The following is a 15,641-nucleotide window of genomic DNA, read 5'->3' as shown; positions in this document are numbered from 1 at the left end:
AAACAATGTGATCCAGAGTGCTTTTAGCAGTTCTCAGATCCACCCACTCCCCTGCTCCAGAAAGTGATTCAATGCTTGTACCTATTGGCAATTCAACTGCTACACAGCCAGGGTTATGTGGCTATTTAGCCACAAAGAGCATTAGAAAGTGCATCGAAACAAGGTTTAATAACACTAGGGATAGATGAAGTTTATTCTGGTTTTTTTTTGCTCACATTACTCTTAAGCACTTCTGTTCTGGCACTGAGGTTTGGTGTCATGCTGAATGACTTTAACGGTGGAACAATGAGATAATGTGTCACCTTTATAAATTAATCTCCAAACCATTATTTAGCACAATGGAGTTAATTCTTTTCTAGCTTCATTTCTAGTTGTGTCTGTCTTGGCATACAAGAAATTAATAATTAAGAGCAGTTGACTCTCAAAGAATTCTTCCAAAACTAAATCAAGTTGCTACACAGCCAAAAGATTAACAAAGTATAAATTAGTTGTTTTAATAAATCCTAACATTTCTCAAGGAAAATGCTAGTGGGATTATTTCATGCATGTATAATTTATTGGTGCTTTTCATATTATTCTATGAGGAAGATATAATTTAAAGCTTTAAATAAAAATTAGCTGTGCTTACATTCTGCACAGTTCTCATTAGAATAACAGAAATAGATCTGGAATGAGCATTTGGTTCATCTATTTCTCAAGCAAGGAATATATTGGTTACAGTTTAATTTAATACATGGTGCTCAGGGACACTCCAAAATGTTAAGGCATCATGCAGTAGGTATCACTTAATTGAGGTTTTTCTAAAAATATTTATCTTCTTCAGATACTAAAAGGATAGATGGTTACACGTTCTAAATTTATTGAACCGAACAATTTCAAAAATAGTACATAAAAAATTTTACATGATCATTAAATACCGCTCACGTGTAGGTTGCTTTCCTGTTAAAAAGTGCATTCAAGAGACTATTTTTGTGTAAGTACACACTCTTTCCAAAACTGTACAGAAAGATGGTTTGGTTAATGTAATAAATCAAATAACGAAACAAGTATATTATCTACTGAAATTAGAGTGTTACCATATTGTAACTTCAAACATACAAATTGTTTAAGAACATTTCTTGGAGGCTTCGTACATACAGATGATTTTTTTTTAAGCACAGCCAACGTAATAGTTATTCTTCTAGAAAAACATCAAACTTTTATAACCAAACATATACCCAGAAAATGTCTATTAGGTTCAAGTTGTTGTATGGTGGTAGATGAGTCTTCGGTCTTTGACTCTTCTCAAAAATCAGCTTCAGTCTATGTACTGGGCTAGCCAACGGAAACCTTCTCCATAACCTTGCCTCTTTAGGACACTGCACATGAAGACTTCTAGTGGTCGTGCATTAAGCTCCTTCATGGAGATATTTCCCTGTAGGACCAGATACGCACAGGAGAGAAAAACATCTTTGATTAATTTTGAAAACATTCACATCTTGTTGCTATGGCAAAGCAATAAATTTCATGACATGTGCCGGTAATATTAAACCTGATTCTGATTCTAATTTCCACTAATGCAGACCTAGTTGCTTTGACGACAAAATGGCGAAAGAAAACAAACTCACAAACTCTACATAGTTATTTTGCTTCTTTTATCTGTCTATCCATTGTCTTAAAAAAAAACTACGCACATATATATATATATACACACACACACACCCAAAGTCCAGTGCGGATGCCACTACACCACTGGTCAGCTAATTTGCATTTACAGCAAAGCACAGCAAAAATGTACCAATACAATTAATTGAATCATTTAGGAGACAAAAGATAATGTCGAGACATGAAATAACACATTAGGATAGATGACAAAATGTTAAGTTTCAAGGGACTTGAAAATGATAAAACTTTCAATAGCTTATGAAAATAATAATTCAGTGAACCCTGGCAGCTATAAGGATGATTCCAAATGGAGGGATGAACAAAAACAAAAAGTCAAAATTGGCACAATGTTCTTAGGTACCTATAGGGCTGCAGAATATAAGAGATAACAAGCATTTAAACAGATGGAAAAAATTGAGGTCAATTGTGTTGCTGGCCAATGAAGGTCAGCAAGAACACTTGGATGGATGAAGCGGAATATCAAGAGAGTATCTGGTATAAAAATCCATTAAAAATTTGTCAAAATAACTTCAAAAAGGTAGTAAACAAAATACTGAAAAAAGCTCCAAGAAAACAGACAGCAACAGAGAAAACTTTCTGCTTTTTGGCCATCCAATTAATTGGCCAAATTGTAACAGTGAGTACAAAAGACATGCTATACAAACCACATACCACATCTGACAGCCATGTTTTCAATGTTACCCAAGTTATAATAGGAAGCCATTTAGTTTAGAATTGGTAATTACCCATAGAGATTCACTAAAATAAACAACACAGGGTCAAAGCTTTAGTACTAGCAGGATCCTCAAATGAGGTGCATTTAATTGAATTACAGGATACATCTTCAAAAGATTCACCACCATAACATTCTTTTGCAGTATTGGTCATGCCTCTCTAGCCCAAGAGATGTGTTTTTAACCACCTGTATACCATAGTTCAAACTTTCTTTAACCAGCTCCTCTTCTTCACCTGACTTCCACTATTTCCCAATGACAAGATGCTTAAAATCTACTGATCCATAATTTTGTTCAACATACATTTTCATTTTAGCTTTTTTTTAAAAAAAAATACCCAAAGAATACTTTTCATTTATTGGTTCAATGCAAATACATTGGAGGTGCAAACACAAGCAGAAAAGACCTACTTTCATGATTGGATTTGAGTGGACTTTGTTCAAAAATTAAGAATAGTATCATTCAAAAATTGATTTACCCATTTGCAAGTATGATGCTTACCTTTCCCGTTGTCTGTCCGTACAGTCCGAATAACTCTCTGAACTTTTCTTCACTGATTGCCTCAGGTCGGTCAATCTTGTTACCAAGGATGAGAATAGGCACATTTCCAACAGTTTCATCTGTCATTAGTGCCTATAGAGAGCAGAAAGGCAATTTATTAACAGGATTGATCCTGCATCACCTACACAGACGTGTGCACACATACATAGTGAGGTGTGCATAAAATCTCATATTTCTCTTAATACAATTATTTACCCTGTTATTTGTAAATTCTACCTCACAATTCATAAATGAAAGGCCGTTAAATTTCTGTTAGAAACATACCAATGCTCTAGATTATCCTTTAATAATTTCAGTAAGGGTGGGAATGTTATCTGTGTAATTGTGTTATAAATGTAACACCCCTTATCACTGATTTCTGGTCAAATCTCAAAAAGCTACTCAAACTCCCACACCAAAACCTCTCTGTCTGCTAGATGTGCTAATCAGCATTTAATTCTGCTTTACACTTCAAGATTGTGAGCTAGAGTAAATTTAATTGGAGATGCTTAGCAGTTGGAAGTAATTGGGATCCATCATCCATAACTCAAAAGCCCAATACTTTAAGAGCCTTCTCTACGGCCATCTGTATTATGAAGTTTGGTCTATAAGGTTTACATATTCAAACTAAACTGCTCCTCTATTCCAACCTGTTGCTTATTCCCACTATACCCATTTTTGATCTTTAAAAAATATTATGCTCAATACATTCTAGTTAAGTCTTCACTGCACTCTTTGACTGATCCTTGGTTTTGCCGGCAGGAGAAAGGCAAAACAAGCAGAAGGGCAGAAGTCACCCGTTTCCCACTTCCAATCAGTGGAAGTGATGGCAGTTAGAAATGGATTTTCTATTAAAAGACCACATATATTGATGTGCTGGGTGAGGATCGGATCATTTCTAGTTAAGGATTAACACTTAATTTAGACATGTTTTATTATGCAACATCACCGATTTCCCCCCTTGAACTCCGCCAATTATAAACTGTGATTTTGCACATCCAGTACTGGATGTCCAGAAACTTTCTCCGATTAAGAACCATAAACTTCCTCTATGTATGTATTGGAAATCTGAAGCCCTTTCACATTCTTCCCAGCCTCTGATTTCCTCCCACTTTTTGACAAGATGAACTACTACTACGACTTCGACTCATGCCTAGGGGGCCGGCGTCAGGACAAGATGAAAGTGAACCAGAACAATTAAATTACGATATAATATCTGATTTCAAGATGTGAATGATCATTTTTATGACTGCATACATCCACAGTAAATATGCCTCAGTTCACCTGCTGCTGAAACCCTAATTGCTACCTTTAACTCTGGACTTGAGGATTCCGACCACTCTTTGTTGATGGCCCTCCTTCAGCAAGTGCAAGTCTCTAACTTGCACCATGAGATGCTCACCAGCCTGTAGGATCTGTAAAATGGTGTTCTCTAAGAATGGTGAAATCAGCTGTGGATGCTTTAGGATATAGTAACTCATAATATAATGTTGTGCCTAAAGATCCGAGGCTGTTTCATTGTCAGCCATATACCTGGGATGTAGCCATATGCTTGATGTACATTGGCTCTTGTTCAGAAATCTCAACATTAAAGTTTTCACCATTCCTTTCGACTCTCTCTCCATGCCTCGGCTGATTTCCATTTGTAGTCTCCTACAGCACTCTCGTCCACCATTGGGTACCATGCCTTCAGAACCAGGGCTCAAACTGTAGAAGCTTTTCTTTAAGCTGCTTCCATTCCGTCTACATGAAGGATCTTGACCCAAATGCTGACTGTCCATTTCCCGCCATAGATGCTGCATGACCCGCTGGGTTCCTCCAATGCTTTTTGTATTTCTCCCCATCCCTAGTTTTTTCTCTTACAACATGATCTCTAAGATACTTGACCAACTAATCTAATATCGTCCTGGAACGCACACAGACCTAATATTTGAAAATGCTACTGCAATATGCATTGCCTTATTTTACTCTCTTGTTGTTACTGTAACTTTTTATACAGATAGATGTTTTAAACTAATTTGCTTACATCAAGCTCTGCTTTAGATTCTGCCAGACGTTCGAAGTCTGCACAGTCAACCAGGAAGACAATGGCATTGATAGCAGGGAGGTAGTTTTTCCAGACTCTGCGGGCTTTGAAACAATAAGGAAAAAAATTAGAACACCATACAAGTTGCAACAGCTTTTTGGTTTTGCCAATAAGCATTACAAATAGATCTCTACCTTGTGCATGGCCACCCAGATCAAAAGTAGTAAAGGTCATCCCAGCAATTGTCAGCTCTTCCGAGGCTAGGGTAGAAGGAAAGCAGTGATTATTTGTCTGGAAATGTTCCAGAGCAGATTGAAAAGGAACGCAATTACATTTAGCAATAGTGCACATTCTACTTAAAACATGAGTAACAATCTGTACATTGACGTACAAAATAGAAGTAATTATGATTTCACATCACTGAGTATGCCATTGAGTACTATTTTAAACAGCCATATTCCGTGCAGAAATGATGCAAAAAGATACACTATATTTCTTTTTCTTGATATTTTCTATGTATAAGTTTTATATATAAGCACACATTACAGTGATATGGCATAAGAGACCATTTGGCTTCTAGATCAACAATCTTATTCCCCTCTCTTTCACCACAGCCCAGCAAACTATCCTTTCAGTTGCCTGTTCACTTTTTTCAAGATCCTTACCATGACCTGAATAGTTCAGCATTTCCTAATTATTTTGTGAACCATCTATTCAAAGTTTCAAATCTTTGTCCTTAAAACAGTTGCTAAACCAGTCGTAAAACTATATAATTTTCCTCTTGCAGAGTCATTTTTTGAACCTTCTTTGGTCAATAGAGAACCATACAACTTCTCTTACCTTTCAAGCTGAAACTCCTCATCCCTGGAATCATTCTTGTGAAACTTTTCTACACCCTTTCTTGGACCATCATGTTCTTTCTTTGGACCAGCACTGGATTTAATACTCCAGCTGCAGCCTAACTAGTGCTTGGTACAGGTCCTTCTATTTATGAGACCCAGGATACCCAGGGTACTTTATTAATCACTCTTTCAACATGCCCTTTCATTTTCAAATAATTATGCATGCGTACAGCTTGATCTTGCAAACCTATTAGAACTGAGTCATTCAATCTGTATGGTCTCTCCTTATTCTTATATTAAAGTGCTTTCAGTTTTCTATATTAAATTTCATCTCCCACGTCTGCAAATTGAGCTAGCCTATTACTATCCTCCTCCTTGTTTAGTATGCTTTTAAGATGAGTCATCTACAAACTTGGAAACATTACCCTGTATACTCATGCCTAAGTCATTAATAGTCAAAAAAAAAAATGCACTCCTCATATTGCCCTGGAGGAAACCACTGCCCATCCTGCAGACTGAAAAATAACCACTCACCACTATATATTTTACTTTACGTTAAATTTCTACCCATGCTGCTAGTGACACTTCAATTCTATGTTTTTCAGTTCTGCTAATCATCCTTAATAAAATGCATATAATTTCCTTGAATTCTTTCATCAATCATCTCTATTCCTTCATCAAACAATTGGATTACTCAAAATCAAAAAGCCTTTATCATATCTGTAAATGCCATTCCTTTATCATAAGGCATCTCCTGGTATGATTTTACACTCCTTTCTGCTCAAAGGGGTTATGTTTACTATTTTCTCATCCTCTGGCACTAGTCCCTTAAGAATATAGAAAATTCTTCTAAATCTTCTCTTCCACTTCCCAAAGAAGCTAGGATCATGCCAACCTGAAATGGTGACATTTCCTTAAGTACAGGCACATTTTTCTAGAATCTATTGCCTCCCCTTTTATTAATGCTGTGGCACATCCCCCATGGGAGAAAGCACTTAAATGACGTAATATAAATGAAAGAATTTATTGCAATTATCCTCCAAGTAAAATGAAATCTTGGTGAATAAGCAACTTACTTGGATGTAGCGTTGGCACGTGTTGTGCCAATCTATCATCTTTGAGCATGTGCAACAGTGTAGTCTTCCCAGCATTGTCCAGTCCTAGAAATACTAATTTCCCTGATTTCTTGTAGAGCCCTACAACAAGAAAACAAGACCTCAACATATAAAAATATATGCTGGAAGTCAAAAATGCAGTAACACATCTGTCTTTCACACACTCATTTCAAGTTAATGTAATACAAAATCTTGGATGAATATGGAACTAAGTGACTCAGTTTGACAGGGCCTTTAGCACACATCACTGAATTACTTGATTATTCGTAAGCATATAAAATGTTATTCTAGAATGTGCCACAACAGACACTTCACACTTTTCACCAAACAGCCTAATGTAAAACAAATATCCAGTGACATATCTGTACATGTTTTACTCGGCCAGGTTAGCTTTTTTTTTGTGAATAGTGCTAACCTTACACATTGAGTTTGGAACAGGTGACTAATTTGGAGATCAGGGTTTCTTACTTGGGAAGGAAATTAGGTAAACAACAATAAGTGCACTGAACTTGAGGTAGTGTCAAAAAATTTGAATTTACAGTATTAGCATACATGACATCAGATAACAAGTTAATTGAGAACATTTTATTTTAAATGTAGAGACTCAAACTCAAAACGTGTTTCTAACAGTTAGTTACATAACAACACAGGATTCCATCAACTTTACCTCCATACATCTGATTGAATATCATTCTTCCTTGTTACAATCCCATTAATTCTGACTGGACTGTTCAGAGGATGTAATTCGGTGAACAGGATTTTATTCCTAGTCCTCCACAGCTGGGGGAGCTTTCCCATGTCACCCTAACTAGAGCAGAAAAACATTTGCTGGAGGAACTCAGTGGGTCAGACAGCCTCTGTGGAGGGAAATGGACCAATGTTTCAAGTCAAGGCCTTTCACCTGATGTGTCCAGATGAAGGGCCACGACGCGAAACAACAAGCAGTCCAGACCAAGGATTTCGACTCTAATCGTCGACTGCCAATTTCCCTCCATTGGTTATTGACTTGCTGATTGCCTCCAGCAGTTTGTTTTCTTAAAAACCCAAATTTATGTTACAGCTATACAAAACCTTAGTTAGACCCCACTTGGAGTACTGTGTTCAGTTCTGGTCACCTCATTTCAAGAAGGATGTGGACACTATAGAAAGAGTGCAGAGATCTACAAGGATGTTACCTAGATTGGAGAATATGCCTTATGAGAATAGGTTGAGTGAACTTGGCCGTTGTTCCTTGGAGCGTTGGAGGATGAGAGGTGACCTGATAGAGGTGTATAAGATGATGAGAGGCATTGAGCATGTGGATAGTCAGAGGCTTTTTCCCAGGGCTGAAATGGTTAAAACGAGGGGGCTTAGTTTTAAGGTGCTTGGAAGTAGTTACAGGGACAGACAGAGGTAAGTTTTTCACGAGAGAATGATGGGTGCGTGGAATGCACTGCCAGTGACGACGGTAGCTGCGAATACCATAGGTCTTTTAAGAGACTCTTAGATAGGTACATGGAGCTTAGAAAAATAGAGGGCTATGCAGTAGGGAAATTCTAGGCAGTTTCTAGAATAGCTTATATGGTCGGCACAACATTGTGGGCCAAAGGGCCTGTAATGTGCTGTAGATTTCTATATTCTATGTTCAAGTTCTAGCAATGGCAGTCTTGTGTCCGACTACACACGAATTTGTGATGTGGGTGCTATAAGAGGCACAAGCTACGATGAGCCAAACAGTTTTTTCACCTGCTTTTCCATAATAACTGTGTACATCGATTTTCCAAGCAGTGTTTCACCGAAGATTTGTCTCAAGAGTATGTAATCTGCATTTTAAAATTTAAAGCCTAAAATTTTGTTGCTTTCTCTATAAACAGACTTCAGAGAAATTATGAAATGCTTAGCAACACTATTTTAATTTCAAACATAATTTATAAGTAAATCTTTCCATGAGCTTTAAAGCTAAGGACATCACCTAACAATGGAGAGCAGAAATAACATTTGGTGCAAAAACAGTGGAAAAATAATTATACCTATGTGATATACAATACTGTGCAAATGTCTTAGGCACATGTATATAGCTAGGGTGTCCCAGACTTTTGCACAGTACTATATTTGTCAACGTGGAGCACTGAGGGAGCAGTATGGGACAAGCAGCAGAGAAGGAGTGCCGGGGCAGGAGGTGGCAAGGGTGCAGACTCACCTAGCCCTGACACACCAGGCAAGGTCATTTCAAACAGTTGGTTTACTGATCATTACAGAATGTCTCTCTGGTGCTTCCTGCTCCTTTCCCCATTTCCCAACCATGATTCCCTTCTCCCTGCCCCCTTTCCCAATCTCAGTCCACAATAGAGACCCATATCAAAATAAAGTTTATCAAACACATGCATCATGAAAATTGTATTTTTTGCAGCAACAGCAGTGCAGTGCAAAATATAAAATTACTACAGTACTGTCCAAAAGCCATGGCCCCCTAGCTATAGATACGTGTGCCCGAGACTTTTACACAGTACTGTAGCAGATTTTCCTTTATACTGTACATCTGGAATTCTCATGTAGTATAAAAGAGCTGAACCATAAAGCAATTTTATAACATTTTTTCCGAAAGTATAACTTTGAATTTGGTGCACCGGGTTACTTTATTTATGTTTATACATGAGCACAGTACAGTTGTAGGCTGATTAGCAGCAAAGCCCTCTTGGAAGATTTTACAATGCAATGGTGAGCACAGTCAGTCATTCGATTTATTTGTGCTGTTTTTTACACTACTGTTTAGCCTTAAATAATAGAGTAACAGTGTAGGGCACTGTTATTTAAAGAGACAAGGATAAGGAAGTGACATAGTTTGTCAATGTTTTTTTTAAGGGGTTTGTATATAGAGTACCTGCGTGTATCGTACAGTAAAGTTTTGAATCAGTTCCCTTACAACTCACTGAACACAACAAGAGCTAGTCCTGGAACAGCCTCATTGTCAGTTTGTCATACAGTAGTTCATTAATCCCCCTCAGAGAGAGTGAAATCTGCCATTTTTAACCAGTTTGATCCGCATACAACTCCAAAGTCTGTGTAATTGCTTAACCGTGTCTTCAGTTCACAGTACCGTAAGTAGGGATGCACAATAAATGAGGGTATTACCAGTGATGTCCACTCCACAATAAACATCCTACGCTTTATGAATTAATATCTGATACGGCATGATATTGTTCAAAAATTTATACAACTTTCATTTGCCTTCAACTCTTCCAAGTACTTTCAAAATGAATCAGGCTTCAAATATTAATCTTCCATGGAATGCCCTATAAAAAAGTCCTAACAGGGTCATTGCACTAAATAAATACATTGGGGGAAAAAATCATTTAATAGATCAATTAAATTATCAGCATTATTTGAAAACAAATACAATAAATGCAGCAAGGACAAAAACTGGAAGCTTTTTGTCTGCTAAGAGAAAATATATCAGCTCTCAAAGTTCACTGCAACTCTACCAGGGAAGCAAACACTTCCATATATTACAGAATATGTTTATTAATAAATTGTGACCTGCTAATTATAATAATGTAGTATGATGCTTAATAAATAAGCTGATCATCCATGGTGTTATATTCACCAACAGTATGAGATACTGTTTGCAACTGTTTATAGCAGCTTTTAAAATAACAAAAAATATTAGGACTCATTAGGAAACAAATCATATTTTCAAATCCTTACATACATAACTAGAATAACAGGATCTTATTTTCTCTAGCTGCATCGGTACAGAAATGAGCAGCTCTTACCTCCATATCCTGTTTTCTTTGTTTCTGGAGTGTGTTGGTAAAGGCACATCAATGCCCAACATTGCATAAGCACACAAGATTCTAAATGTTTACTAATCTAGCTGTGATCCTTTCATGGGTAGCAGTGGACATTGTGCAAAAATACTCAGCTTTCAGAAATATTTAAAATATTCAATTGACACTGCAAAGACAACAGGGAATATTTCTACCTCCATATTACTATTCAGACATTTTTGACTGTCGCAATAAGATCATTTGGTCTGAGAGTCCAGAGATCCCTGGAACACCAATTATTGATATTTCTACATGTGAATTGGTTGAATGACCAAAGAAAATTATTCCACATTAAGAACATTATAATTGGACAAAACAGATCCAATCGGATATGAAAACGCTGGAAACAATTAACAGATTGTACAGATCCTCTGGAGAGTAAAACGGTGTTAATGTTTCAGCTTGACCTGTTGAGTTTGCTACAATTTTATAGTTTGTGACATACAAAATGACACTTCTAAAGACCAATAGAACAGTGAACTTGGCAATTGTGGGAACATATCCTTTGAAATGGCAGGGAGAACAGAGAAAAACAAAAGGTATAAATGGCCACATGCCAAATGATAACATTTAAAACTGTAGGAAATCTTACCTAGAAACTGAAGCGCACTACAAAAACTATTAGTGAAACCACTATAAATCCATTCAAAAAAGGAGGTCATATCCGGGTCTTACGAAATCTGAAAATCAAAAAGAAATGCAATAGTGTTTTAGAGAGCGTACCGGTATAATACTGAGCATTGCAGCAGGGAATCAAACAATATTCCAGATTTTGAAAAGTGAACTAAAGTATTTAAAATGCTTGTTCTAAAACAGGAAAAAGTATTTTTTTAGAGGTGTTTTGCTTAAATAGATACATGTGTTTTCATCCATGTGTATATGCTAGAATCATTCTTATTTCTAGTTAACTAGAACCATTGACTGTATGTGCTGAATACCCATTTTCTATTGTGTAATCTTTCAACACTTCCTCAATGTTGTCATGTAGTTATTAAGCTCCAAACCGTAGTTCATTAAAAATACTGGAAAAGGCATATGTCCAATCAAACTGCTCTATTCCAACATACCAGAGTACTGATTGCCGTTTACACTCGAGTCAGTCTTGAAAACCTGAATGTATTCATCGTTAAATTCAATCTCAGAAAGAACAGCCGTCAGTAGATATATTCTAGCTAACAATGAGCGAAACCAAAGGAGATGTACGGTATGAGACTTTGACAGGGCAGCTGAGATGAGGTAATGCACAGTTCCAGACTGTGTGTCAGTTTAGATTGGACCACCATGAACAATAAATAAAACTTCCCTAGAAATTAATCAGGAACATCAGAAATGGACTTGGGAATGGACAATGTGCTCAAGGACTTTCGGGAAAAAAAGGGAATTTTGGACATGGCAGTGGTTTTCAGAAGAGTTAGGACAGGCTTTTTAAAGATGCTAATGCAAAATCTGGAACAGGTCAGTACCAAAGGAGAGAGAACCACTCAGTCTGTAATAAACTCTCTCCATTAACTCAGCCACATGAAGCATGGGTTCATGAGGGAGAGGCTATTATAGCTAGGATAACTTCAAAGAGAATATTAAGGTACAGCAAGTCCAGGGGGGCAGAATCAGAAAAGAATCTGGAGAAGCATCAGAAACTGTGTCTACTCGATTTAGTACCCCCATTAGATTAGATTCAACTTTATTGTCATTGCGCCGAGGACAGATATAAAGCCAATGAAATGCAGTTAGCATCTGACCAGAAATGCAAAGAATAGTGTTATTCAGGGACCAGGTGAGATCGTCGGAAATGTGGACACCAAGGAATTTGAAACTTGATAACACGCTTCACTGCAGCTCTGTTGATGTAGGTTATAACCCAAGTTTAACCAAGGAATTTGAAACTTGATAACACGCTTCACTGCAGCTCTGTTGATGTAGGTTATAACCCAAGTTTAGTTTTCAGTCCTCATCTGGAATCCTGATAACTATTTTGACACATGAATGCTTGAATCACATTGTCCTAATCCCAATCAATAAAAGTAACGGGACTGATTCTCCCACCTTGGTACTGAGGGAGTGCTGCACTGTGGGAGAGGCAGAACTATTGATCCGAATCACCAGTCACATATTCTTTTCCCTTACTCTTAATGCAGTGTCGATTTCTGAATATGGTTTGTTTGGTCCAATTATGACAACTGGTTATTTTTTATTGTTTTTCCAAAATGTCACTGCCTTTTTCTAGTCTCATAATGGGAGTTTGGTGTTGTGCTGCCATTCTAGCTCAGGTAATAATGATAGGTAGATAAATCTGAACTTCTAATGTGCATTGCTTTGCATCCTTTAGCAATGTAAAAGTAGATTTGCTGACATTGTTATGTGACCATGGTTTCGTTTACTGTGGGTGTCACTTTAAAACGTCTGGATGACGTGGGACTATGATGTCAGAATAACAAGCTGCAACAGATCCCTGGGATTTTCAGAGAAGGAGAGAGAGGGTGAGAGTGGAAGTTTTGGACTGCAAGCTGCTGGCAGGGACTTGTGACAACGGGTAAAGTCTGATACCTTCCCATGCCCAAAGGATTGGGTTGATCAACGGCACACAATGCACATTGGATGTGTGACTGTCACTTCGTATGATCCATAGGTGGATCTTGCTAGAGTATCCTGTGGCGGCCACTTTTGTTAACCCTTACATGGTTTTGGGTATGTTATGTGGTAACCACCTGTGCTTGTCACGTGACTGTCACCTTGTGATACAGGTGTTCCCCACTATCAGAAGGTACAGCGCTCCTTTGAAACCATTCGTAAGCCAAAATGGCATAAAGCGAAGAAGCAATTACCATTAATTTATACCGGAAAAATTTTTGAGTGTTCCCAGACCCAAAAAATAACCTACCAGATCATACCAAATAGCACATAAAACCTAAAATAACACTACCATATGGTAAAAGCAGGAATTATATGATAAATACATAGCTATATAAAGTAGAAATAATGTATGTACAGTGGTGGTCGCCAACCTTTTTAAGCCCAAGATCCCCTACCTTGGCCTTAGTGAAAGGCAAGATCTACCTACTAAATCGCTTAGAGAAAAAACAGCACAGATTGTACTTCCAACTTGAGGGCTTTTATTTGGGCTAATTGTATTTGAATTACATAAAATGCTTTTGTCAAACTTTCAAATTAATTAAACCAAGAAAACACTGTAGCTAGCATATCAAACAGGCCAAAGCTGGCTTTCTTTAAGAGTATTACAATACTTCATACCTTTTGTAGTAACTTCTTCTTTGAAAAAGGACCACTCCACAACTTCATGTCCAAAGGAACAACTTTATCTGGGATGGCAAAACTAATGCAGCAGAGGGGCTTATACAAACATGCGCAGAAAAGACCGAAAGTAAAACCCCGCAACCCCGGAAACACCCTCTGTTTACAAACAGCTTTCCATAGCGGGAATATTGCTATAATACCATTATCCTAATTGGTATTAACTTATTCTTATAATGCTCACATTACAACACTTCTCCCCCTTTAAATTCCAACATTCCCCAAATGTAAAAGAACTGGGAAACAAAAAACAGTGGTGTCATTAGCTTGTGTACCCCTGAAACTTATACTAGTGTCTCAGTAACAGTTTACCAATACAAAACACTTGAAAAATGTGGCATATTCAACATTCTGTCTAACAAAGGAAACTGTCCATTTGAATATTCAGTCCGTCAGGAGGTCTGTGACAGCACCGTGCTGCAACGGTTTGTTGACTTCCTGCCTGAGATAAAGAAACAAGAAGCACGAGGAACTGTCAGATGATGCATGGCTACTGGATTTAGGGTTTCTGACAGACCTAACGGCTAAATTAAACGCACTTAACAACGAGCTCATGGGAAAAGACCGACATCTGCCCTACATAAGTGCAGTAAATGTGTCTAAGGCCAAGCTTGGTGTTTGAATTTCAAATTTAAAGAACGGGAGGCTGACACACTTTCCCAACTTGGAGAAACTGTTATAGGCCATCAAGGAAAAAAAATGCTTTTTGCCCTGAGCAGTACTGTGCTTACCGAGACAAGCTGGCAATAGAGTTTGATCGGCGTTTTATGGAGTTAAACGTCATGAAAGATATTGCTGCATTTATTTCAAACCCATTTCTGCCGATCGATATAGAACAGATAGCAGCTAAATTCCAGCCAGTATTTGGTGTGCCAACTGATATTGAAATGGAAATAATTGATTTGCAAATTGATATCGAGCTTAAAGCAAGATCAAGGAATGGTGACTTTTGGGGACTTGTCAGCAGGGAGAAGTTTCCTCATCTCACCACATGTGCACTAAAAGTCAGTGCCTACTTCGGGTAAACTTATCTGTGTGAAATTGCATTTTCACAGATGAAAATTATTAAATCTAAATACAGGACTTGTCTTACTGACAGTCTCAGACTGGCTGTCTGTAGTTATGAGCCAAATTTCAGGGAACTAGCAGAAAGTATTCAGCCCCAGTCATCACATTGAGTGCAACAGTTAATTTTTATTCATTTATTTTTCCTGTTAAAATAAAATTAAATAATGAAACTTAGAATTAAAGGTGTTGTAATGTGAGCATTATAAAGATAAGTTAATACCAACCAGGATAATGATAATATAGCAATACTTCCGCTACGGAAAGCTGTTTGTAAACAGAGGTTGTTTCTGGGACTGCGGGATTTTACTTCCAGTCTTTTCTGCGCATGTGTGTATAAGCCCCTCCGCTGCATTGGTTTTGCCATCCCACATAAAGTTGGTCCTTTGGACATGAAGTTGTTGAGTGGTCCTTTTTCAAAGTAGAAGTTACTGCATATGACTCACATGTGCGCTCTAGGGGTAAAATCTGCTTTTGCATCAAAAGGTTTGTCAGGCATAATGTATTTGTGTATTTATTTTTCATTTTTTCCCCCCGGGATCTACTGGGAAAGTCTCAAA

The 15,641-nt window shown here is 37.5% G+C and overlaps 1 protein-coding gene across 4 annotated transcripts in view; it reads right to left on the bottom strand.

Annotated features, from left to right (window-relative positions):
* Positions 1-291: 291 nt before the first annotated feature.
* sar1b (secretion associated, Ras related GTPase 1B) overlaps positions 292-15,641 on the bottom strand; it is a 28,282-nt gene continuing 12,932 nt past the window's right edge. For all 4 annotated transcript variants that reach the window (XM_072263920.1, XM_072263921.1, XM_072263919.1 and 1 more), the window contains exons 2-7: positions 11,300-11,387; positions 6,863-6,982; positions 5,139-5,204; positions 4,945-5,048; positions 2,880-3,011; positions 292-1,414 (exon numbers count right to left, since the gene is read on the bottom strand). In XM_072263920.1, coding sequence (XP_072120021.1) covers positions 1,298-1,414; positions 2,880-3,011; positions 4,945-5,048; positions 5,139-5,204; positions 6,863-6,982; positions 11,300-11,369 — 609 coding nt within the window. In that variant the 5' untranslated portion in view covers positions 11,370-11,387 and the 3' untranslated portion in view covers positions 292-1,297. The remainder of the gene's footprint in view (positions 1,415-2,879; positions 3,012-4,944; positions 5,049-5,138; positions 5,205-6,862; positions 6,983-11,299; positions 11,388-15,641) is intronic.

Source organism: Mobula birostris, chromosome 7 (assembly GCF_030028105.1).
Source record: "Mobula birostris isolate sMobBir1 chromosome 7, sMobBir1.hap1, whole genome shotgun sequence".
NCBI lineage: Eukaryota > Metazoa > Chordata > Chondrichthyes > Myliobatiformes > Myliobatidae > Mobula > Mobula birostris.
This window is presented reverse-complemented; position numbering and strand designations above follow the sequence as displayed.